The 26,112-nt window shown below is 46.0% G+C and overlaps 1 protein-coding gene across 4 annotated transcripts; it reads right to left on the bottom strand.

Moving 5' to 3' along the window:
- Positions 1-422: 422 nt before the first annotated feature.
- Positions 423-25,181, bottom strand: camsap3 (calmodulin regulated spectrin-associated protein family, member 3). Of its 4 annotated transcripts, none has more exons than XM_086186013.1 (18): positions 24,543-25,181; positions 18,014-18,276; positions 10,845-10,985; positions 9,992-10,084; positions 9,546-9,578; positions 8,225-8,363; positions 7,992-8,131; positions 7,766-7,850; positions 7,622-7,664; positions 7,461-7,516; positions 7,170-7,206; positions 4,983-7,083; positions 4,776-4,894; positions 4,338-4,630; positions 4,145-4,238; positions 3,204-3,322; positions 2,993-3,111; positions 423-2,869 (listed from the first exon to the last, which is right to left on the bottom strand). In XM_086186013.1, the coding sequence occupies exons 1-18, from the start codon at positions 24,667-24,669 to the stop codon at positions 2,570-2,572; spliced, it is 4,302 nt and encodes a 1,433-aa protein (XP_086042139.1). In that variant the 5' UTR covers positions 24,670-25,181; the 3' UTR covers positions 423-2,569. The 4 variants fall into 4 exon arrangements, with proteins under 4 accessions (XP_086042139.1, XP_086042136.1, XP_086042137.1 ...); XM_086186010.1 differs by having other exon boundaries at positions 7,170-7,242; positions 24,543-25,180; XM_086186011.1 differs by lacking the exon at positions 9,546-9,578 and having other exon boundaries at positions 7,170-7,242; positions 24,543-25,179.
- Positions 25,182-26,112: the final 931 nt, after the last annotated feature.

Here is a 26,112-nt window from a genome sequence, read left to right as displayed (position 1 = left end):
TTCATACACGACTTTCCCATGTCTCGCTTACATCTGTGAACACAAGAAACACAAGAATAAAAATCCATATTATTTATTTCCCATTTCCATTATTTTTCCTGTTGTTTCCAGACTGTATAAACCCTGTATGTGACCCCAGATAAACCAAACCTGAGCCGTCCTTCCCTCCAGGGCTTGTTATCAACAGTATTATTGCGACCATCCAGCCCACACAAGCAGCAGGAGTTGTGTAGTTCAAAGAAATGCATGACCGAATAAACAGTTTTGTTTTTTTGCAAATGCTGATGTTTTAGTTTTTCCTGTCAGCCACAAACGTTTGAAGCAAGACACTGTGAGGGGAACCTTTGAGCTAACGGCACCAATTCAACAACAATGCAGATATAAATGAGGATATGAACATGGGAATGACAAAACATGGATGATTTAAAAAGGATTTGCTTTTATTCATCTGGTCCAGTTGCCAAGGGAAGTCAATTTATGAAATGAACATACATGTGCTGGCACAGATTTGATGACAGAAAAGAAAGAAAACATATATGAGATGACAATTTCTTTCAATTTAGTGAGTGACTTAACTACCGTAACCAAAAAAAAAAAAAAGGAAGACATTAGAAAGAACCTGAAACTAAACATTAAATGCACAATCTAATGCAAACCAAATAAATACACCTCTGGGTGGGCAGGGATTTCTAAGGGAGGATTGCACAATCAAAATAAAGTGTTCAGCTACCACATAACTACTCTTGTTGACGTACAAATAAATACAAACATCCACTATTTCCATGTGCACTCCTCACACACACACACACACACACACACACACACACACACACACACTCAATCATCTATTGTCTATTTCGTTCCTCTTGACATATTTTCACATCTCATTCAAACAACACACTCGCTGGAGGCAGTCAGTGATTTGAGAGAAGACGTGTGCACCTCGGCAGGCGCTGTCGTGCTTAAGACCGCGAAGGAAGAGAATTCATCGCCACTTTTTTGCTGCAGTATTGACTCGATCACTTGCAACTCCATAGTCAAGTGTTTTGTTTTGTCCTTCTTTTTTTTCCTTGTAGCACTGACACACTGGCAAAAATATGACAGTTTGGCCTCTTACCCCCCCCCCGGCTGTATATGGAGTCAGTCTGTGCACTATGTGCGGTAGTTGAGAGCTGTTACAGTCCGGAATGATCCTTTAACAACTTACTAGACACACAAAGACAGGGAATCTGACAGGAAATGGACTCCTGGTGACATGATTGCTTTTTTTTTTTTTTTTTTATTCCCTAGACAAAGAAGTTTCAGCGATTTGCAGCTGCTTGACCATTTATTCTCATTCACTCTTTCATTTCAAACATACATTTCACTAATGCTTAAGCAGCAGGCTAGCTTATCCATAGCTTACAAAGGTCAACTTACTTTTTACAAATCATTGTCAAAAAAAAAACAAAAACCAACAAAACAAGTAATCAGCATTCAGTATATATTAATTCAGCATTGATTATCACTGTCACACGGAGCTGGATCCAAGTAATGACCACTATGTATACCAGCCCTCCTTCATATTTCCAGTATGTTGTTTTTTTTTTTTTTAAGAGATTACATTTCATTTCATTTCATCATGTTGAAAATGAAAAAGCAAGTTAAGAGGGAAAAAAAGTGAATTTCATTCTCCTTTCAGCTCTCAAAGACTGAAGCGATTTGTCCAGCAAAAACATGTCAAAATAGTATAAAAAAAAAAAACATCCAGATGTCTACAGCTGAAGGAGAGTTAGTGCACTATCTACTGTGGCACAGGCAGTTTGTAGCTGTGCAAGTCCGCACAGAGGAACCACCCACTATTCCTGGTCCGACCAGACCCCCCCGCCCCCTCCCTCGAATGGGATGAGTTGTTAGTGCGTGCCCTACATTCATATGAGAGCAGTGTTACCTGCCGTTCATTTTCAGCTGAGATCTCCTCTCTGAACTGAGAGCTGGTGCCTCAGTAAACTGGAGATAAGAGAGCCCTGGAAGAAGAAGAGGAAGAAGAGGAAGCGGAGGGAGGAGAAGAAGAAGAAGAAAAGGCCGCGAAAGGAAAAGCAAACAGAACCGAGAAGGGGGCGGGAACTAATCTGGCCTTAAATACAGTTGCAAAGGCAGTGTGGTTGTCCCCTCTTTTTCTTACCTAAGAGTCGTGAAAATGACTCCTGGAGCAGGGTAAGGCAAGGCATGAGGAGAGAGGGTGTGAGGGGGAAGGGAAGTCCTCATCCTGACTCAGTGAGTCACATGACTTTGAACAATCTGGTTAGATCTGGCGGAGTCGACCAGAAGCCCTCGAGACAGAAACTACTGACTACATCGGCTGAGTGTGTTGAGTGATTATCTCCTCTTGGCACGTCAAGTCGACTTGATTGTTCTCAGGGTCCAGGTTGAAAGCTGGCCAAAAAAAAAAAAAAAAAAAGCTTATCACTCATGCGCTCCACTACTGGTCTAACTGGGCTCTGGCCACACCGGCCAACATAAAGGGTGATAGAGTCAGGTTTGGGAGTCGGTTCCCTGAATAACGCGGCTACCCATCTTGAGTCCATCTTTATTTTGGGGTACTGAGCTTCTTGGGAGTCCCTGGGCGCTTCTGCCAAAAGTGACCAGGGATGGTGAAGGCGTCCACACTCATGGACATGGTTTTGGACGGGATGACGGTGAACTGCTTGCGGTCAGAGGTGTACTTGTAAATGGACTCGACCATCTCAGGTGTGATGATGCGAGGGCCGATGCCGGTGAGCCGTGCCATCTCCTCCGTTTCAGGGTTCATGGTGTAAACAGCTCTGAACTGACAACTGGAATCTCTGAAGAGGATGAGGAAGTGGTTGGCTGAGCTCTTCTCCATTTCCTGAATAGAGAAGAAGAGAGGGGGAAAAACCACTATTAGTGAAGATGAAAGGAGACACGACAGTCACTTCTAGCCTCATTAGAGTGCACCTGTGTTGGACTCTGACACAGCAGAAAAGCTCACCTCTACAATCTTGTTTTTCTGTGGTTCATTGACCTTGCCAGCCAGGCAGCAGCGAGTGATTGCATTATGGATGATGAACTTGTTGGACTTGAAGCTCGGCTCCTTGTACAGTTTCGGTCCTGCGAAACACGACATTTCACAACTCCATCTGACGAACGTCTATAGTACATGTACTCTTTAAAATGGCCTCTTGGTTTGGAACTTGTTCTACCTGTGTATTCTGGGATCGAGGCAGGCGAGGAAATAGTGGAGCCGCTCTCCCAGTCCTTCTCTCCATTCTGTGCGCTCCTCCTTCCTGGTGACATCAGCCGGGAGGGAGAGTGCGAACGGCTGGATGGTCACACAGAGGGAGGTCAGACACAGACCTTGAGGTTGTGTGGGCATTGTTGAATACTACATTACCCTTTGGCCCTGGTAACACGAGCAAAACCCACCACTGGCTTTGGTAGAGACTCTCGGTTTAATTTTGCATTTTATTATCACACACAGAGGCGCTTAAACCTAAACTCTGAAATGAATGGCTGCCTGCTAGTTGTGTAGATCAGGGGTTCTTTACCCTCTGAACATCAAGGCCTACTATCCATACCAGTTACAGGCCAGTGCTCATAAAAAAACCAACCACATCTACACACGAATTTAATATTTTCCAGTCTAATTTCTCCACTCAATTTTTTCTTTTTACCTTTTCTATCATAGAAGTCAAAATTTACCATTTTAATGTTTTTTTTTTAATAAACTTTCTATGGTTTAAACATAGAATTTACATCTTACTTTCATATATGCATTCTAATTTACATTTTTTTTTAAAAATTACCTCACTTGCAAAACAGTGAGTTCAAATTAAAAGCATTCCACGGCCCACTAGAGGGCGCCCACAGTCCACCACTGGACTATCAAAATTCTATCACCTGGGACAGTACATACGTTGCGTTTCCATGTACACTACCATGTGTTTATGTGCATGTCGTTGTGTGTGGGGAGTGTGTGCTCTGCTCCACCTCACCATATTCGCTCGATTACCTCAAATTAAACCATATTTCTAAAGCCTCTGGAACTTCAAAGTCATCAAACAATTTCAAGTTTAAATCAAATGTTAAAAAAAAAAAAAATCGGAGTATTTATCAAGAAAATGACAGCCGAGTTCCAAGTTACCTGGCAGACTTCCTGACAGTCAAGCCTCCAGAGTCATTAGCCATGGAAGACAGGTTCATGGTGGAGTGCGAGTACACCTTGTTCAGCCTGCTGCCTGAAAGGGCAAAGAAAAAGAATCTTTACACTTGCAAAACAAATGCATGTGTAGGCAGGACAGGGACATTCAAAGACAAAAACGGCTGCAAATAATTACCCATGTAACCTTTGACAGGGCTGTGAGAGAGGGCCGAGTCATCTCTGAACACACTCTTGGGTCTTTGCTTCTTGACGCCACGAACTGTGGTGGGTTTCTGCCTCAGCACCTTGTCCAAGTCCTCCATGATCTTGAGCTGTTGCCTCCGTTCATACTCCTGCCTCGTGAAGTCGCCTCTCCGCTGTGGGGTCCCCTCTGCTGGTGGTGTGTGAGAGGTTGGAGGCGTACCTGGCGTCTGCACTCTGTCCTCGCTCTTATTCCCCCAACCCTCGATGATCATCCACTGCGGCTTGCTGAAGATACAAAGAAATAACGACATGATGGCTTTCTCCTTCGTCTTCGTAAAATCCAAATATTAAAACCACAGATGTGACAGATCGTAGATAATATATTTCACATCCTCCCTTTGTGATCTATACGAGTGATGTAATGTCTCACTTGGACTCTTTTTCCTGCTCAAGTTTCCGTCGCTTCATCTCTTCTGCTCTTTTCTGCTGTTTTTCCAGCAAAGCTGCTCGTCGCTGAGCCATCTCATCCTCTGGTCGCTCTTTGTCGTCCTAGTAATACAGTCCGGTTTCAATAAGCAACGATTTTTCTGGTCGTCCAAAAACATTTTGGAATGGGGCACTAATAATTGTCACCTACCTTGAAAAAGAAACCAACTCCTCCTTTCGTCTCTGGCTCTGTCTTGTCGCTCATCGAGTCAAGGAGAGCGTCAGGTACTTGGTCATCATCATCTCCGTCACCTCCCAGAGCAGACAGCGAGATCTCTATCAGGCTACTTCGCTTCCCATTCATCACCACTGCCGGAGCATCACTGTCGAAGGAGCACTCCGAGGGGGCACCTGAGCTGCAGCCTCCACCTGTATGCCCTTCCTTCCTGGGACCTTGCGGGAGCCCCGTGTCCAAGTCCATGCTAAATATACTTTGATAGTCGTTGGAGCCTGCTTCTGACAGAGTGTCATCAGCTGCAGGACGGGGAGTCTGGCTAGGAGTTGGTAGAGGAGTCAGCGATGGTGTTGAACAAGGAGTCGGTCCCAGTGAACGCAGGTCATCTAAGCTGTCAGAGTCACCGATGGAGAATGAGGATGAAGTCTGGACCTGGGATTGCATGGGATTTACACGACGAAGGTGGGGAATGCGGTCAACACTTTGTGGTGCGTTAAGAACCCTTGAAAAGGCAGGAACCTTTACATCCAAAGAACGGCTGTGTTTGGGGCTTTTAGGGGGCACAGACTGGGCTCTCCGATGAATCACTTGAGGAGACTTTGGAGGAGTAGCGTGGTTTGTGATTCTGCGGGATGGAGATGGAGAGGAGGCGGCTGAATTTAAATCTCGGGTGGATTCTCGTGAGAGGCGTACAGGGGGATGGGTCTTAGGGCTGGCTGGGATAACCCAGGATTTGTTGTTGGGGGTTGTAGCTTTCTTCTTAATTAGTGTGTTCTGCTGCTCGGTGAGTCGCTGCATGTCATTCTGCAGTGAGCTAAGGGCTGCAGTCAGCTTGGAAACAGCATTGTTGTAGTCCCCGAGGGGAGCTACTGTTTTCTCACCAGGTGCCCCAGGGCCTTTCTCTCCTGGAGTACTTGCATTGTCTTTGGCTTGGCTGGCTGTTTTTTTGAGCCCCTCGCTGACATTCTTATCCTCCACAGAGGGGCGCTGTTCACCTTGCTCTTGCTGTTCTTCCTCCTCCATACGAGCTAGCCTTTCCTCCAGTGTCAAGTGCGAGAGGTCTTCTTCAGTGGATGAGGTGCTGAACTGGCCGTCCCCTCCTTCCCCATCACCTTCATCCTCGTGTTGTTCTTTCTTCAGTTGTAGAAAGGCACTCTTGCCCAGTCTTTGCCGGTGCTTTGCAAAAATAGCTTCAATGCGTTTCTTCTGGGCTTCAATAGCCTTGCGTTTTTCTTCAAGCCGGGCCCCAAGCTCAGACATTTCATTATTAAGTTGCGGGCTCTTTCCAGGGCTTTCTTCAGACTTCGGTGTCCACGTGGTCACCTGAGGAGCAGAGGGTTCGCTGGGTTTGCGAGTCTCAGTGTTCTGCTTTTTTTTGCGTTCTGCAAAGCTGGTCATCTTCACACCACTGTCAGATACCTCTCTGCCTTGGTCTCTAACATGGCGTGTCCCAGCTGCCGGTGTGGTTGGAGTGGACTGGGCCTTGGGCATGTCCTCTGATGCATCTGAGTCTACGCTGCCATCTCTCAAGACAGAGTCGTCATCTCGTGAACATTCGGAGGTGTTTCTGGTGCGACTGGACTCTTTGGACTCTCCTGTAGGCCGGTACATCATTCCTGAGCGTGTTGGAGCAGAGCAGCTGATGGGTGCTAAGTTTCTGTTATGTCTTGAACTACCAGGATCATCTGGAGAGTGGAGGTAGAAGCCATCAGGAGCGCCATCCGGGTGTAAACGGGGCTCCATCTTGCTCTCGTTGTGGATGATTTGAAGAGCCTCTTCAATGGTTGGCAGCTCTCCTGTTTCACTCGCCCCAATACCATTCTCCTCAGCCAGCATTGAAATATTGGGAGTTTGTGTGGACCAGGAAGCCCTCTGGAGACCATTGGAGCCTGGAGGTTTTCTAAGCAGATGGCTGAGGTCTTCAGGAGGAGTGAAGGGTGCCCGAGTCGCACTTTGGCTTGCTGGGTTAAGTTGGTCGGAGCTCACTGAACGGGTGATAACAGGGTTGCCCATCACAATGTCCACATCACTGTCCAGGCCAAAAGGGATGCTGAAGGACACTGCTGACAAGGGGCGTCTAAGTAGATAAGAAAGTGAGTTTAAGTACACTGAAAAAGCAAAATGTATACAGTGCAACAATAGCAATGAATATATGGGTCCTACCTGAGAGGTTTCTTGCTCCATGTCTTTCCAGCTCCTTCTATATGAGACATTGAGGTAGACTGATTCAAAGATCCTGAGTGGTGGGACACATACAAACATGTAAAAGCATGCACAACCAAACCATGACAATAAAAAGGAAAAAATGTCCTTTAAATGAAGTAAAAAAACAAACAAACAAACAAAAAACATCATACAAGACAACTAAAACACAAACAAGCACAGAAGGAAACAGGTGAACCAGATATAGAAGGTTAAAAAATGAAAATATAAAACCAAAGGTCTTCGTCTCACCTGATGCAGGGGAGGAAATAGGAAGAAAGGGCTTCTTGAAGATAGACGGAGAGGTACTGCAGAGTTTAAAAAAAGAAAAAAAGAAATTGCAGTTCAAACATGCGCTTCACATGGAGAATTTACCAAAAGTAAAGTAAGTCATATTAAGAGAGGAAATGCACCTGTTACCACTCGCACTGCTGGGTGTTGCTGGTGTGGATCCATCTGATGAACGTGAAAACCACCAGTGAGGCTTCGCCACAGATATTATTCAACGTAATGAACTTCCAGGTGGGATTAGATTTCCACAGCACACCTTAACTTACCTAATGTGTCCACTGGCTGAACAAATTCTGGCCTCTGTACTTCAAACCAGTGAAGCAGCTCCGCTAAGAAGCTCAGCACGTTGAGCTAAACATATCACAAAATATAGGTCAGACAAGAAGACAACAACATCTTAGTTTATAACAACAAGAACAACAACAAGAACAACAACAAGAACAAAAGGCCAGCAGGAGTATGAATGTTGAACCTGTATGAACAAGTAAGAACCTGAAGCTCCGGTGGTGAGTATAGCAAATCCTCCAGTGCCAGGTGACAGCAGCTCTTCAGACAGCTGTCGCAGAATTCATGGATGAACTGCAGGTTGTACAAGCTGTCAGCGACAGACATGGGCTCCTTCATACAAACATCTTACAGGGAAGTAGGAAAAAATAATGTGAAATTACACTCAAATGCCTGTGGGCTTCACTCTTACAGGTCAAGGGTGGAATATTTATTGGTACCTTCCAGTCTAAGCAGCCCAGGGCAATAGTAGTGTATGACTGCAGCAATGGCGCAACCGTTGGACAGGTCTTTGACATCGTTCACCACCGGAAAGACGGGCTTCTGTTTGGAGTGAATTTTATCTTTTCTGTAGCGGAGCTAAAACAAACGCACGAGACAACGGACAGACAATCAAATACTGTGACGGGAGCTCAGCTGTAGCCTGGTGAGAACATCGATATCTCGCGAGCTCGAGAGTTGAGCTCTGCAGTGACCTCCGGAACCCCTCCTATCTACCAGCACTATGAGACACTGTGACAATATGGAACTAATCGGAACTGCAGCCTAACTGCTCTGTAGCTCCTGACTGGTTCTCATAGTTGACCACACTGCAAGCGAAATAATGCAGACAGTGGCCAGGTGGACAGTAGGAGGGGTCCAAGCAGAACCGCACAACTCAACTTTTGAGCATGTTAGATAGAGACAGTTTCACCAGGCTGGCTCAGTGGTAGTTGGCTAATGTTTGCTTTCTTTATTGTTAATTTCAAATGCATATTAATAGCAAAACGACCATTAATGGAACAGGTTTTGTCCCGTAACAGATAACAAAAAAATGTTTCAAAAAAAATACCCTTGCCAAATAAAGAATACATGTGAGGATGAATGAAGGTCAAGCTAATGTGTGGAGGCGAGAGAGAGAGAGAGCGCGAGAGTGAGAGCGAGAGAGAGAGAGAGAGAGAGTCCTGGTGAATAAATGGCAGGTGCAAAGGGAGAGATTTAATCCGAGGAAGCAGGAGAAAGAAGGAGGAGAAAGTGGGACAAGTGAGAGTGTGAGGAGGGGCTGAAAGCAAGTGAGAGTAAAATGTTCCAAACTGGCGTGTGTAGACACACAGCCCACCCTGAGTAGAGACAAGAGCCCTTTCTCTTAAACACACACACACACACACACACACACACACACACACACACACACACACACACACACACACACACACACACACACACACACACACACACACACACACACACACACACACACCTGACTCTTACACGGGACCAGCAAAACAGGTTGCACATGTCAGTTTCAAGGCCTGGTTGAGATTCATGCACCACTCAATGCATCAAAGCCGTCAGTGCCCACCCAACCCTGTATGACTATTATGCTGTCATGCAATCTAATGCAGACAAGGAAGTGATACACACTCGAAGAGTCACACCAGCACACAGAGGGGAAAAAAACAAACACACCTGACTCTCTTATAATTGCTGATAAATTCATGAAGACACTGGAGGGATGGAAGGACAGGGGGGGGGGGCAGAAGAGGAAGAGAGGGAACTTACAGGAACAAGTTTCCAGTACCAGCGAGTGGGACACTGTCAGAGGAGTAAGTACAGGAAATAGAGGAAAACAAGGAAATGGAGAACAGGAGCACAAAGAGAAGGTTTAAGGCTACAGTGAGAGAACTAGACAAACAAGAGAAAGTGACGAAGGTGCCAAGACCGAGCAGTGGCTGTGTATCAACCACTGCTGGTGCAGTAAGAGAGCCAATGTGGCACAATATGAGCTTAATACGCTGCACTTCATGTGTTTTTGCAAAGCACTGAGAGCATAATCCCAGGCAGATTATTAAGAGTGTTTGGATAGACTCATGTGTGGAGAGAGAGAGAGAGAGAGACACAGACAGAGAGAGACAGAGAGAGGGGGGGAGAGAGAGAGAGAGAGAGAAGAGAGAGAGAGACAGAGAGGGAGGGGGAGAACTGCGCTGGATGTTTGATGCAATACTCACAGAGGGCTGAACAGGTTGGGGCTCTCCCTCTGTGAGGCCCTGAGAAGAATCACCAACGGCTCCTTCAGAAAGTTCTCCAAGCTTCTGGTTCAACTGCGAGCACGACAAAAAGACAAAGCAGTGCACGTATAGCATGGATCTGAAACTGATACTTCACACAAAAACAACAAGTGTACTTGGTCTTTCAAGTATTCCAAAAAAGGTGTCTTGAGTTTACAATTCCTCACCACTGCCTCAGTGGCCAGAATGCAGAACGAGCCAGCGACGTATATTTAGCTCGTAGCTAACAGAGAGCAACTAACGGCAACAGCAAAAGCGCCCAAACATGTCAGTATAAAGACTCTAAAACACGTCATCTGACTGAAAACATGTCTTCTTTATCCAGCCGTAATCTCAGTAATCCACAAATACTTTGATTTGGGTTAAAAAGACACAGCACATAACTTCTGGTTTGGTGCGACTGTGGACAAGCGTGGATGAGCGAGGCCTGCGTTCAGTTGAACCAACTCATTCACGCCAAGTATGAAGAGTTTTTTATTTTTTTTTGGCTCAAATCAAATTGTTGGCGGATTACTGCATGTACAGCTGGATAAAAAGGAGGTGGATTATCCCAGACGATGCATTTGTTTTTGGGCTGTTTTGCTCTCTGTCGTTGGCCACCAGAAGTTGGCTGGCTCTTTCTGCATTCTGGAGTCAGAGAGACAAAATACACTTCTTGGGTAAAGTATTGCTTGAAAAAATTACAGCCTGCCAATTTCTTTTTCTCTGGCTCATTCAAAACGGGGCGCTACAGAAGCTAAAATCCGCTCAGCGATGAGATGCAATATATGAGCGACGTTTCTCTGTTATTTACCCCGTTAACCCAGTTGAGCAGAGCATCCTCCCAGTTAGAAGCTCCCCCCAGTAACTCAGCAGAACCACAGGACTTCACCGCGGTCATCGTCTCCATGGCTCCCACTGCCATCAGGGCATCGATCACAGCCAGGTGAGCGCTCTGCATCGATCACACAGGAGAGAAGAACAGGAACGGTCACGGGTGAGGGCGCAGGCGGCATCAGTCAACCACAGCTAACACAATAATGCTGGACATGGGCAGGATGCTGCAGAAGCCGTCACCACAACGCTGCAGCGGGAGCAACTTTCACCAGCTGTGCCCTCTAGGGGTCACCAGAGGCCCCCTGTGAGTCAGCAGGAATTCTGTTCCCAGCAAGCAAACACAGTGGATGAACTTTGGACCTGTGTTTGTTCAATCATTGCATCGTTAACATAGGCTATGGGGCTGAATTATGATAACACGTGTGTCCTACTGCTGTCATTCCTCCGCTGCCTTCTCTCTTAGGTGCGCTTCCTTTTGCACAGTGAAACGGTACTGGATGAGTCTCGTGTACCAGACTGCAGGATAAAATGAGGCGACGTAACGAAGATCAGCAGGAAGAATGACAGAAAACGGTGCAGGTGAAAGGTGTTCAACATGTTTTGTGTATGACTTCCAACACGTCGTGGAAAATAAACGCCGTTTCCCCTCAACACATCAAACCCGTATTTCTATCAGTCCACTTTCTCGTACCCGACACCCCACTGCAGATGCCTTTCTAATGGCTAGAGCCCATTAAACGACACCACCAACATGATCAGCTCAGACTGAGAGAGCAAGTTAACTCAATATACTTGTAAGCTCATTAGTTGTGCTCCGTTGGTGCCGCGGGGATGAAGCCAACTGTGTTTTTCTTAAATTATCCAGATATTCACACAATAATAAGAGTAGTTTTTGCACAATGAATCTAAAATTGCCTTAAAAGTTTTATTCCTAACAGTAAATAAATAGATCAGGCTATACTGGACCACAATGTAGAGCTTAAGTACATATGAGGCTAAAAGAAAAACACTGGAGGGGGGAAAAATGCCCAAGAGGTCATTGTGCGAACATGTTCAATGGACGGTCCTTGTCCTCGTCTCTTCCTCCTACATCACTTTCGTGCCATGCAGCAGCAGCAGAAGCAGCAGCAGAGTCGAGGCCTTTTCTCCTCACGACTGAAGAACTGCAACAACCGCCTTGTTGAAACAATTCATTCTGGCCGACAGATACGACAGGAAGGTCACAAACACCACATTCCGATCGTGGGGCCGTTCCTTCATTCTACCAATCTTCAGTTTTGAGCCTAATCTGTGCAAATCAGTGCCTGTTCCCTTTTAGCACTAATTCCACTTTACAGGCTAGACATTCCTACTCTAACCTCTTACGTTGCCACAGATGGGGGATGGTGGCGGTCCAGCTGCGTGCGTGAGCCCTGTCTGCATGTCTGCCTACTCAACCCTGATGTAAAGTGCTGACCTGGGCAGACCCATCGCTGGGGCGGGCAGGGCAAGCTGTGCCAGCAAAGACTTGTCCGATAGCATTGGTGCAAGCTCTGTGGATGTGCTGCAGTCAGTGGCTCGGGAGCCGACCTGCCTTCCAAACATTGTTGCCCAGGGTAGCACTGCTGCTGCTTGTACAGCTGTGAGGCATGGCTTTTCTAACCAGTGGAAATGTCTGCAGGACAAAAAAATGAGACGGATGTGCTGGAGCGCCTGAGGAGAAATAATCCCCACAGTAGCGCTGTGCCTATCATATCATCCAAGATATACCGTCACCAGTCCTCCTCCTTGGTTTTTCATGAATGGCAATGTAGCACTGTAACAGGTATATTTGTTTTTTTGTTGTTGTTTTTTTAAAAAAAACTTATTTTCAACGATACAGAAGAAAATGATTATTTGCAACGTTTCAGTTCTTAATCCTGGGCTTCGATTATAAATCCAAAATTTTCACAGGATTTTTTTTTTAAATCAAACTTTCATTCAAACTATATTGAAATATAATTAGTGATTATTGGAGGGATTTTTCTTTTTTTATATTGTCACTCATTTGTCGCCGGGAAACCCATGAAACGGTCAATGGAGTGATTTCTCTGGGGTTTCGTGTTTAAAAAGATCTTTTCTCAAGTCTGTGGAATGCGATGTGAAGGCAGGACAGCTCGGCCGGGCCACAATATGAATACACACACGTGTAATCTGTAAGAAACATGGTGCCTCCTTGCAATTGGAAAATTAAAGTAGACCAGACTGCAGTTTCGTTTTGAGCACCACTAATTGTCATCGAATGAAGACGCAATTAAATTTGTCAGAGCAGCGAGCAGCCATGTGCTGCACTTGGGAACAACTCCAGGTCTTCGGCTAGAGTCTCGGTCAGGAGCACCGACAGTATTAAACTATGTCTTTGATGGTGGGGAAACCCGGAGGAAACCCACCCAGGCACAGAGAAAACATGCAAAATCAACACAGAAAGGACCTGGAACGACCGGGACCTCTTTGCTGTGAGACAACAGTGTTAACTTAGCACTGAGCTAGCGTAGCCCCGTGCTGATCTTTATGAGGTACCTAATTAAACAAAACATATTTAGCAGCTCTGCAACATGAGCCTCTTCATTTGAGAAACAAAAGAAATCGGCTGCTGCATTTTAAACACTAAAATATGAAAACCGAGTGATTTAGGACAACGTGTTTTTGTAAACACGCATCAAGTTTTATCACAGGCTGCAACTACGGTCAAAGTGTGAAAGAAGACAGGACGACAGAGAAAAACAAACCACAAACGAAAGAAAACAAACAGACAGTGAGGGAGAGCGGCCGACCGCGTTGTCAGGCCGTACAGTAATTATTCAGAGGAGTGAGTGGAGGGTAATTCATGGCCAAAAGTGCGGAATAAAAGGAAGGGGGGGTTGTTGCTGGTGGATTTCCCGTCGCTGACCCAGGAGAGCCCGCTAAGCTAAATCACAAGTCTCCCTAATGAGAGGGGAGAGAGGAGCAACTCTAGAACACACAGCACAGAGCCTGCCAGATCACCATAACAACCAACCAGCTGACCCACAATGCATCTGACCACAGCACCGCTCCATGCTCCTGGCTTAGCATCAGCTCCGCGCTCAGAAACATCTACCCGGCAGCAGCACAGCTCATGTGACCGAGAAGAGGAATTAATACTGCACTAATCAACTGCATCGATTTGAAGTGTGCACAGCGTTTGCTGCTGCTGCTGTTGTTGTTTATTTCCAAACCCGCCTGTGTAACTGTGTCAACAACTGAGCCAAACAAAGAATGCAGAAGCTTTTTATGATCATTAAGTGAGATTATGATGAGGGCAAAACCTGATTATGTCTGAAATATGACTTAGCCCCACCCCTCCCCCTACCCTGCCTACTGGGGGGAGACAAACAGGGATCAGGCAGGTCTGGGGCCCAGCAGGGGATTTTGATCTGCAGGTTCTTCTAAAGCGTACGGCTACTACGAACACAGATATTTGCTTCTTTAAACCTGTTTGCCATGTGATCGATATGTTTAAAAGGACATTCGTTTCCCACTCGCCAAGGCCTGCAGCTGAGCAAGTGGTGCGAGATGATGGTTAGCATTTCTGATGGTCTGCCACTTCTTTTTTCAACTAATCTCCTGATGCTCACTTGACCAGAAACCTGCCAACACAGCAGTATGATTTAAGTGTCAGTGCCAATCAAAAACCAACAGAGGCTCTGGGAGGGTTAGCCGCCGTGGGAACGAACGCCCAACCACATCGTTGGAGCAATCAATGTCAGTAACGACGAATTGGATCAGTTTGTGCTGCTGTCTCAATTGAACAAATCAGTCTGATGTTAGCGGGCGGGTGCAGGATGAGTCTGTGGTCATCTCTGGTGTGTCATCCAATCACAGATGATGACGTTCAGTCTGCATGGCAGATTATCGCTAATCTTCACAGATCTTTATCCTCAATCTGAGGAGTTACAGGGGCTGGGCCATCACCAGGTAGGGGACACGCATGTACACCGAGGAGGGGATGGTTGCACTGGTGACCCCCCACCCCCCAACCCCCAAAGAGAAAAAATATCTTCCGAGGCTTTTCTTCTGGGATAAATCCGGGATGAAGCTGCTTGGGCTGAAGGAGCCATTCAAGACCAGCCCATCTGATGAAAACAGCACAAAGCAGACAGACGACAGAATAGACATTCATGCCTTGAACGCAACACACTAATTAACCTACATTTTCTCAGGGATATGAGGGAAATTACTTGTAGCTAAAAACCCATGTGACTGAGAGGGGAGAAATTAATACTCCTTCAATCAACATGAAATCTTTACAGAAATGTAGCAAATCTGCCTGCATAACAGAGCTAAGGAACACCAAGGCGTTTAGGGGATCATGAGGGGAGATTATGTCCAAAAATATTTCAAGATAACGCAGTGAATAAATGATATAATGTAGTTTTTTTTCAGCTTCTTAGGAATTTGTCAGCCCAAATTCAAATAAATAGGATTAACAAAATATTCCCTCTAAGTATAATCCTGTATATTTCAAGGGCATCACAAATGACTACAACAATAGAACACCTACATCAACCAGATTAAATAAAACTGAGCATCATAACCCTGGTAAAGAGGAGATGCAGAGGAGGGCCATCGTCTCCCAAGTGCCTCTGCTCACTTCGGCCCAGTTCTTCTCAAGTCCCTTCCTCTTTAAGGAAAAGTATGATTTTATGGACTTCTTTTCCAAGTTTTGAAAATAAAGAAAAGCCTTTTCAAATTTAATTTCCCCCCCCCCACATTTTTCACTGTTTTATACAGATAACAACGTCTGTAAATATCTGCTTTCAGACGAATCGGCCGTAAAATATCTGGGCATCAGCGAGAATTAGAGATTATTCTGTTGGTGAGCTTCATGTTACACCCGTCTTGAAACGCGGTCATAGAACGTTTGGTTCAGAGTAGACGGGAACTGCTTTGTCCTTGTCCCAGATCACACGACTCACACCGTCCGTCTCCCTCCAGAAAACTTCGGAGTCTAACGACTAGAAATTTCCAAGGTCGAAAAACAGCAGAACGAAATCAGCAAATGTTTTTTCACACTTTGACAGCTGAAGAGAACACGTACCGTGGTGCTGTTTTGTATGTTTTAGGTGAACAATGATCTTCCGTTTTCTGCCCTACTTTGATCCTATCAGCGAGTGAGTACCATTTATAGACAGCAGGTCACTGGAGCTGCATACTGATGCTGGTGCAGCATCCCGAGCCAAAACTAGAATATTTATTAGTTAGGATGAACCTTGATCCCTGCATTATTATTTGATCAGTTAAGAGGTATCAATAAAGTAGCACAACAGCATATAGCTGAGCAACAAGCAGAAGCCATTTCCCCATCTGACACAGAAATGGGAAGCTTTAATATACAGCAGCGCTGCAGCAGATTGCTGCTGCTCCAAAGCCGTTTACTGGCCAAGACCCACATTGAAGCTCCATCCTTCGTGCTGCTGCAGCATGACCCACTTTCCCTGCCTGCCACACTGTAGCTACGGTGCCAGTCGGTAGCAGACAAGCACAGAGAGCAGCCTGCAGCCAAGCGGCGGCTAGAGGGCTCGTGCACCAAAGCAGTGAAAAGCAAGTGCAGCATTTTAACAGCAACGGCCAAAGTAAAGAGTTCCGTGGTCGGGCTGTTGGGTCCTGGATTTCTCCACGGTTTGACCTGGAAGATGTCAGAGATGCACACGAGCAGGCGCATTTCTGCACGCTTGAATTATGGTAGCAACATGCATGCCAGCCATCACATGTGACACAAGGACATTATTCCTGAAGCTGTAGAGATGAGAACGACATTTTAATCTCATAAATGGGATTTTTAATCATACCGATGAACGCTTTTATGCCTTACTGGGAAAGTTATCCTCAAATTTGTGTCTTTGTACAGTCTGATCACCTAATAAAACAACAAACAAGCAAATCACAAACACGGCTGCAGCAAAAAGTCCAGATCTACACTGTTTTGGTACAGAGACAATTTTAAAAAACAACTAGATATATGAAAAAAAAACAATTGTCAATTTTGTTGCAATTTTCAAAATGATTTTGATGAATGATAGAAAATTCTTTTCATTTTCACTGCAAAAAAATATGCAATTTTTACTGAGGTTGAAACCAAAGAACGGTGGAGAATGCATCTCCGTGCCATAACGGCTCCTTCAGAATGTGCGTCGGTCATTTATGTGGCCATTTCATAAAATATTTTGATGATTTATTTTTTTCCAGCCCTCAGCATCGACCCCACGTCTTCCGTCTCTGAGCTGAACAGGTCCCGGTCCCACATCTGTGCACTTTGGATTAGAAAAGGTCACAGATGGATGCACATGTTTTCGAGCACATAATCAAGCTCATAATCACTGCAGCATCGGCAGCGCTGCACCTGCCGCACCGGCCGGTAGACATCAGCTGTGGAGCAAACGGCCTCCACCTAACAACATCATCGTCGTCGTCTCTTCATCCCCCGGAGATTCCTGACTTTAAACAAAGAAAAAAGAAAACAGCCTGCATGCACATGAGGCTCGGCTGGGGAACTACAGTTGCGTGACACTGAGAAAAACTCGATTAATGTCGTTTTTAAGGCAGCTTGTGGAAAACCACCCAACCTGTTTCAGACTACTACGACCACTTTGTTCTCATGTGGGCCAGAGAACAAGCAAGCGGGGGGGGGGGGGGGGGGGTGTTGAGGGCGTAGCAGAGAGGGAATCATTGTCAAGGGCTAAAGAGGACAAACCAGTTCCTCTTGATTTAACTAACCAAGCCAGCCCAGACTTTACCTCTCAACACACCATCTTAAGTTTCAGCAGAACCATTTAGTCATTGTCCTGCAACTGATCTGGAGCATCTATTGTACCCAGACTCCCCCTCCCTCTCACACCCTGGAATTAAAGTAGAGGCTCCTTGTGTCACCACGACTGCCCTGGCAGCTGGATCCACTCATCCTCTGGGAGGAGCTGGGGGCAGCACGGGGGGATTGAATGAGTGGGGGTCCTTTTGATGTCCTTTAATCTCTTGAATCAAAGCATAAACAAACCACTATATTAACAGCCAGGCTCACTCGACTACTCCTGCCTGGAAAGCAAAGTCTCAGAAAATGGCCCCGCTGATGCTTGGACGTTTTAGTGAAATGTGACACCACAACTACTTTACCATTTTGATGGGCTTCTGTCGGAGATCTGCATCAGTCACTGGTGTGTCCTGGTCTTTGGAGACTAGGCCCCCCTCGGCGAGGAGCTGCAGCAGAGCAACGTTGTCTTTGGGCTGTTCCTCGGCTTCGATGCCCCCCAATAAAAGGCTGTAGGTGCGGCAATAAAGCTCTGAGGACTGCAGGAGGCGTGTGACGGGTGGCTTAAGGTGCTCCTGCTCATACTGGTCACAGTAGAAGGGGTCACGCAGCTCCACAGGGACATTCTCTATCAGGGACCAAACATACAGACACAGTTAAATATGATCCTGCATCATGGCAAGTCTCCAGCTCAATAGCATCATGAGCATCTTCCTCTGGAGCGAGCGCTGAGTTTCTTCCAGGTTTAGCAGCAGATTAAAACAACTGGTGTTTACTCTTCAGCTAAAATCCAATGAGTAGAGAAAGTCTCGAGGTCAGTGGGGCATGATGAGCTCAGAAGGAGGAAGATTACAAGATGCTCTGCCACTTGTTTCTTCCCTCTTTCTTCATTTCTACTCAAAGTTTCTGCTAACATTTCTGGCACTTCAAAGTCGCAGCAATCAGACGGCTGATGAAACTTTCTGCCTCCGACTTGTGCGTGATCCCAGAGAATGATTTGGTGAGGCACTGAAGCACTGAAGCCCCGTTGGTGGATAGCGGGGGATACCCAAATATCTCATTCAGACTTGCCATGCTGTAAACAAACAGATCCCAGCAAACATCCTGCTAAAAGCACACCCTCGACACACCCTCCTAAACTGGTTTCTCAACCTCCGGACTGCGTCTCTGTGCAAGCACACTGGATCTCATGTTTTTAAAAAGGCCTTCAGGGGGAAAAGCTGAAAGATTGCAGCAATCCACCTGAAAACACAGAGGAGTATCTATGAGTGTGGTTGGAGAGTTCAAATTCTGCTTTACTGTAAAAACAGGGTGGGGTGGGGTTGCTATACACAAGGTGTCACTGTGTGATTACTGTCAGTGAGACACATAATAAATAATAAACCCACAAACATCAGACACCAAAACAACTTTGATGATTTCTACCACCGTCCAACAGTATTGTGAGTCATACCACATGGTCCTGTTTGCTGTAAATATGCTACCGGGTACACGACTACAATCTCCACTGGAGCTGCAAACGTAGTGACACCACAACGGAGTACGTACTCAAACATGATGTTTCTAGAGTCAGGGACAAGCTTATCATGTCCCATACTTGATGTGAAATGAAGTCATCTGATGATGTCATGGGAAGAAGAAAGGAAAAACAAAACAAAAAACAAAGGCAAAGCAGGATGCAAATCTCACAACTCAGACATTAGAGACCTTCTGGCCATGAACGACAGCTTTGTACGTCACACATTCATAGAAGCACACTTGCATATACACACACAAACTCGGAATCAATGACAAATGACCAGCTGGCAGCCTTGGGCAGCAAAACTGCGCCATAAAACTGAAAATAATACACCTGCTGGGAAACAGTCGTGCTAAAAACACAAGCTTCTGTGTGTTTGCACTCGCTGGGCCCACAGCCCCGTGATGTCACCTCCACAGGTCATGGAGGTCAAGGCTGATCAACTGTTTTTGCAACTGTATACAGGGTTTAAGAAAACATGGCCACTGTATCATGGTGGCTGACACACCAGGGACATTATGCTAAATTGGGGCTGAAAAAGAAGATTGCCTCTTTCAGAGGAGCTTGTGTTGCTGCTAACACTGTCCCCTCTTGTGACAGAGCAGCCCAAGCAGATTTTCAGTTCGGCCCCTAACCCACGCGGCTCACGTCTGGCCGTGAGTCAACGCCCGTCAGCGAGTATCTCTGACCCCAGTCCCCGCAGAGCCCTGCAAGTTGAAACCTGTTAGCTCTCATCAGCATGTTCACCAATTAGAGTGGGAAGTGAGAGAGAACTCGGATTGGTCAGCCTCAGCAATCTGGTGCTAAGAGAGCAAATGAGTCTCATCAAGAGGTTCTCGCAAAACATTCTACACAGGCGAACGGGGATTATGTGAAAATGGTGAGCGAACGCCGCTTTGTTGACATCTGCAGTCCTCGTTCTTCTCTCCTGTCTGAGTGGTGATGGGTGCTCATGCTGGCTGACAGTCAGCTGGAGTGTTTGTGGTGTGTTCAAGTTGAATTTTTCAGGTCAGATGCGAGGCAACACAACAGTCGGCCTTCATGGGCACCAACTCTCTGATGTGGGAGTCGTCTATCTGGGCCCTTTAACAGTGTCACATTGTTGTTAAGACTCCAGAAAAACAGCTCGATTAAGATCGCATCACCACTGGCGTGCAGGAACAATATTTAGTAATGAGAAAGCCTCTGGTGAACGGATGCAGCTGGATTGTTGTCAGTTCAAACGTGTTGGGCTCCTATCTGTCCTGACCTGCTGATAGCAGCAGCCATGCGTCCTACCCTGCTGACTGATAGAGCCAACCTGCTTGATCGTGTCATAGACGACTTGTCCTACGATAATCAACAGACACAAAGCAAAAAAAAAGAAAAAAAGTTTCAAAAACGCAGACTCCTTCGAGAGAAGGAGACTAACACGACCTCACGCTGGATTTCCGTCCCAGTTCACGTGAAGTAGCTCTCAGAGTCAACAACACGGCCCAGCAGCAGCCTGCGAAACCTGCTGGATTTAACCACCTGAGGAGTCAGGAATCTTCCAGGAATCACGGACTGGCTAATGATGCGTGAGCTCGGATATGCGGAAGCGTGCGAGGTTCGAGCTACTTTACATCATAACAAGAAGAAGAAATTATCTTCAAGGTCACATTAAGCACCAACGAGGCATCCGTGCACAACCGCCTAATCAAAGCTCCTGTCTGCTGACTCATTACCACTTCTGAAAAAAAAAAAAAAAACTGTATAAAATGGATAACTGCAACATCATGCTACAGTTGGAAGCCAGAGCCAGGAACATCATCATCATCATCGTCATCATGTGGTCCAAAGGATAAAACACAGATGATGGGTTGTTGTTTTTTTGGGAACAAAGGAGGCATTGTTTGGTTGCCCCAAAATCTTGCAGCAAAATCTGCAGGAGCAGTGTTGAAGCCCCACCCTCACATGTGACCACTTGTTCTGAATGTGATAGGCTAACGGAAGAGATGGGACTCTGCAAAAGCCAGAAGTAAAATGTGAAAAAAAAAGCTTAACACTGACTTCAAAATGAAATCAATTTAAATCAAAGCAACTGCTGTTGTTTGCTGCATTTCCCTCGATTTCTGGCTGAAACTGACGTTTCCGTGCACTCGGGTTTGCTCACTGCACTCAAGAAGACCTTCGAGCTCTTAATTTGACATCCAACAACAGCCCTGCAACACATCACCAGAGGCGCCACAGCGTTATGACAAAAGAGCAGTAACCTTAAATTGCATTAGAAGGCCAGTGGGCGCAGGAGGACATCCTGCAGAAAGAGTGTGTGATTGCATTACAGGTACTCGAGAGAGAAATAAGTCAGTTGTATGACATCATGACATACAGGAAGCCTTCATTTTGGTTGGTATCCACCACCACCAGAAGTGGCCCCAAGTTACCCACAGATGCAAAACCAGATCTCACGCTGGCCTTTGACCTCCCTGTGTTGCGTGGCAACTTGTGAATAGTCGCTTTTCTGACAGGAATCAATGACGCATCACGTTATCTTGACACAAATTGTACAAGTCAATAATTGTAACAAAGTCTGGGGGAGTTTCTCACAGTACACCAAAGGGACTTCCTTTCTCTCGGACTGAACTCTAGCAGCGAAATAAACATCCTCCTCAGGTCCGTGTCCCCTGTTGACTCAACGCAGTAACTGCTTGGCACAGGGTGAGTAATCATTCCAAGAAGAATCAGCATGATCCAAGCAGCTCTACTGCTCAGATACCGAGACGCTAAAGCAGCTCAGGTTTTGAAGCATGCAGGTATGAGGAGGTTTTGAAATTCATTAAAAAAGGACAACACAGAGACCTCCGAGAGAAACTAAAAGGACGAGCTCGACGATAAACTGCTTTCTGTGCAGGAATGAGTCCTAAAAACCAGGAAATAAAGTACTGCTGCGGGATTCCTGGTTTCCCTTTTTGAGTGGGTTTGGTTTTTGTTTAAATGCCTTCAATAGTTTAAAATACATCAGTAAAACCACACGCGTGAATTTTGCTTTTCAAGCTAAGGTGGTTAGCAACAATCAGCTAAACCAGACTGTAAAAGTTGTGGCAGATATTAAAGTGAGAAGAAGCACAAAGTTAAATTGTGACGTCGTGCATCCGTGGTGTCGTTTGTTTATAGCCTAAAATTGGCTTTGGGCTTCTAGCAATCGCAGGAACGCTTCAAAAGTACTAAAAATGGTGTTTTGTGTGAAGCTCATTAAACTGAGGAAAACATATTTATCATAAACTTTTGCCGGACTCAGTTTCTTTTCTTGCAATAATCCAAAATAAAAATCTCAGTGTTTTATTTTATTTTATTTTATTTATTTTTTGCTGAAGGGAACCCATGGAGATACAGACATCCGGGTTGGAGTGGAAAACTCCACCATCTCTGCACCACTTCAGCATTCACTTCTTTCAGGAAGTAATGAAACAGACACTTGCAGCAACAACAACAACAACAACAACAACAACAACAACTAAAAGCAGACCATCCCTAGGACGCAGGAGCACGCGGCCTCAAACAGGCCCGTCAGGAGTTTCTGGTCTCCTTCAACGTAAAAGTGGTTTCCAGCGAAGTCAAGGGTGGAGCAAAGTAACTGCTCTGCCTCTCCTTCACCTCGGTGGAGAACGACACACCTCAATTTAATATGAAGTCATCAAAACGCTGCCTGGGTACTGAGGAGCCAAATATCCGCCTACAGGTTTAAATGTTGGGCAGAAGTCAACTCCAACCCCTCAACACGCACTCGAGTATGACAGACCGTCGTCATGGGATACCCAAGCGGCTCCACGCAGGATTAATATGGAACTGAACGCATCGGTGGGCGGATCGAACAGCTTCTAAAGGGAGAACCCAGCAATGTGCGTCGCCACTTGTGAGGGCGAGGAGTCGTGGGGATGCGCTCTCTCCTTCCCCTTGGCTCGGTTTCAACTAAGAAGCTACCGGTCGCGTCTGTCTCCAGATGTAGAAGTGGCCGATGTGGAAAGTCCATTTTGCAGTGCGAGGATTAAAATGTCACCTTGTGTTTTCGTTAGGTTAATTGACCTGAAAGAGAAGAAAACCAGGTGACCGGGCTCTTTCCGTTTCTCAGTAGAGACTTGATGACGACGAGGACGATGATGTCATCACAGTAAATGAATTTAGACAAAAACGACACATCGCCGCGCTCCTACTAGACCTGCAGCTTTGCATTTAGCCTGACTTTGACCAGAGGGCGTGGTTAAGGTGTGTGACAGAACACACAGAGGCTGCAGCAGCCCGGAGTCCTGCACCCGGGGCCCGTCAGGGATTGTGCAACACCCACGTCACGATGTTTAAAGCAAAAACAGACTTCATCTCACGCACCCTTTCCAAACCAGTCAGGCTAAAGTCTACGCTAAATAACATAACCATTAACCTTCGCCGAGACGGAGTCAGGAACATTGTTTCTCTTTTTTGTTTCAGAATTGGACGCTGAAGCTTTTAAGAGAAGAACATCCAAAGCTTGGCAGGGTCCAGTATCTTTTCAAGAGGGCCCAAATCTTGTGTGACACCCCTCCATGTTCCCAAGACTTGCTTGAAACAGCACAAAGCGCCTGACGTTACGCCCGTGGTAAAATAAAGTTAAAAAAAAGACATGTTGTCAGCGTCCTTGTGATAATCTTCCCCAGATAGGAATTAAACCTGGAGACCTGTTATCACCTCAGCTCAGGGCCACAGCTGCTGCACTCATGTGATCTCAGGCAAAACCATGTCTGCTGATTTGTGTTCCATAAACATCTTAGGTATGTTTTGCGTTACAGAGGCATTTCTGACAAAGGAGAGCAGAGGACGTCCCGATCACTTACTGCCTGCATGCAGCTTTGAGAAGTGCACAGGGGAAATGCTGCCGGTCTCCAGCCATGAGGGCTGTCATTCCTGAGAGTGAAGAACGGCACAGAGAACCATCTACGCCCCGTGTGCCGTGTCAAAGCGATTTGAAACAGCGGTCTGCTCCTTCTGATGGAAGCCCGGCGCCTTCACAGGGCGAAATGTGTCGGCGTGATAAGGCCCAGGGAGGAGGCCTGGTGCCCTGACAGACGTACCTACTCAACGTAACCACCCATTGACTGAGAACAAATGACATGTGTCAGAGTTGAAAAATGCCCACAGTGCATGCTTTCCCCTTTCATATGCTGCTCTTTGTGCTGAAAAAATCGCTGAGCTCCACACACACATAGACACACACACACACACACTGCAGTGGCTCCCCAACATGAATGAGCTCTCTCTCTCTCACACACACACACACACACACACACAAACAAAATATAATCATCTTGCAGGACAACACAGGAATATTCATCTTAAACCAACCTCCCGGGGTCATATGAGAACTCCCCGGGCCTTCAACCTACCTGCGCTGCCGTAGGACTTTGCCAGTAACCATCCGACACTTGAGCATATTTTTGCTTTAGTGCAGTCGTACAAATCCAATGGCTTTATATCGGGGACCACAAAAGTCTTCCTCATGGAGTCCACCATGGCGACTTTATTAAAAAAAAGAAAAAGAAGCGATGCTGGCAAAGAACAACAACAACAAAAAGAGGAGGCTACAAGCTCGTATAAAATATTCAAGGAACCATTCTTTCAGGACACTATCCCAGACGAGGGCTGGGAATACGGATGTGGCTTCAGACGGAGAAAAATATCCGCCCCGGAGCTTCGTCCAGGCTTGTCGCTGCGGTTACCGAGGCGTCTCGGATCAGGCCCAACGGTTCAGCGGTGTCCCGACCCACCGGGTTAGCAGAGTAAACCGGACTATTCCCTCGTTTTTGCCCCTCTTCGTCCGCATTGCTGGGAAGTCAGTTTACAGTACGCAGCTCCGCCGAAAGCCCCGCTGATGACGGACGACCAGGTGCTCCACTGGCATGAAGTCACTCATCCCAGCGTCCAATAGGAACCGAGCTCGGGCAGAAGAGGGCGGGACCTGCTGGTGTGAACAGTCAGCAGGTTGACTCTTGCTACAGGTGCCTCTGCTTCAGTGGGGGGACGAGCTGGAAGTGATAGGATAATGACAACATTTCCGTGACAACATTGTACCCATTTTGTTATTTATAAGAACAAAATGTGGTCATTTCTAATAACAAAATGGACTGCAATCAGATAAAACTACAAGTGCTACTGCAAATAAAGTTAGAGATTCAAAATTTACACGGCATGCTTTTTACTGTGGAGTCTTCACACAGTATTTCTGAAGTACTGCAAGTGAGGCAAGTCAAGTTTATCTACACTGTGTACAACTTTAAAAAAGGCATAGAATCAATGTACTTGAACATGCAACGATGATCGAAAGTAAAACTGGGAATGTATTACAATAAAAAAAAGGCGCAGGAATGTGCACTTATTTGATGTAATAACACACATCAGATCCACCCCAAAGTATATTTCATTTACCGCTGGACGCACCTTCGACATAACCGCCATTATTTGTTCTCATGTTAATCCACATACAGCTTTTTAATGAGCCACATCCTGCACACACCTGCATGACATAAACGCAGTCGCCTTCCTTCCTAAGTGCTCGTCTTTGCAGTAACGATGCAGTAGTTGTCTCGCGCTCTCTCAGTCTTCAAAAATTAAGGTGAAAAATACACAGATATTCTTCAAAACAAGACAAAGGTTCCCAGGTAGACGTTCTTAGTTCAACGCCATTAAAGGTCAACTGCGTGAGCGCCCCACAGGGTGCTCCCCTGTCACTGACCCTGACCTGTGACCTCTAGCAGGTGAACAAAACGTCAAACCGCAGTGTTTAAATGTGTCTTCAGTGACTGAATATCATATAAACCCTTTTTAACACGGCTGTGTTCAACAGCCAAATGTTGGGATATCACAAAACAGAAAAAAAAAATTAAATATCATGCAACTTTCTTTTCATATTCTTCCAATTTGCCCCCTCCCCCCCACACACACACAAATGGGCGGAGT

Source organism: Aulostomus chinensis, chromosome 18, assembly GCF_037954235.1.
Source record: "Aulostomus chinensis isolate RoL2024-O1b breed Wild chromosome 18, RoL_Achi_v1.0, whole genome shotgun sequence".
Lineage (NCBI taxonomy): Eukaryota > Metazoa > Chordata > Actinopteri > Syngnathiformes > Aulostomidae > Aulostomus > Aulostomus chinensis.
Note: the sequence above shows the minus strand (reverse complement) of the source record. Positions and strands in the feature narration are given on the sequence as shown.

Excerpts from the sequence above, each read along its gene's own strand:
- camsap3 (XM_086186010.1), bottom strand. The coding sequence starts at position 24,669 with ATGGTGGACTCCATGAGGAAGACTTTTGTGGTCCCCGATATAAAGCCA. Across the intron at positions 10,085-10,844 it reads TGCTCAACTGGGTTAACGGG|TTGAACCAGAAGCTTGGAGA; the intron begins GTAAATAACAGA and ends TCGTGCTCGCAG. Across the intron at positions 2,870-2,992 it reads AGAAAAACAAGATTGTAGAG|GAAATGGAGAAGAGCTCAGC; the intron begins GTGAGCTTTTCT and ends TTCTCTATTCAG.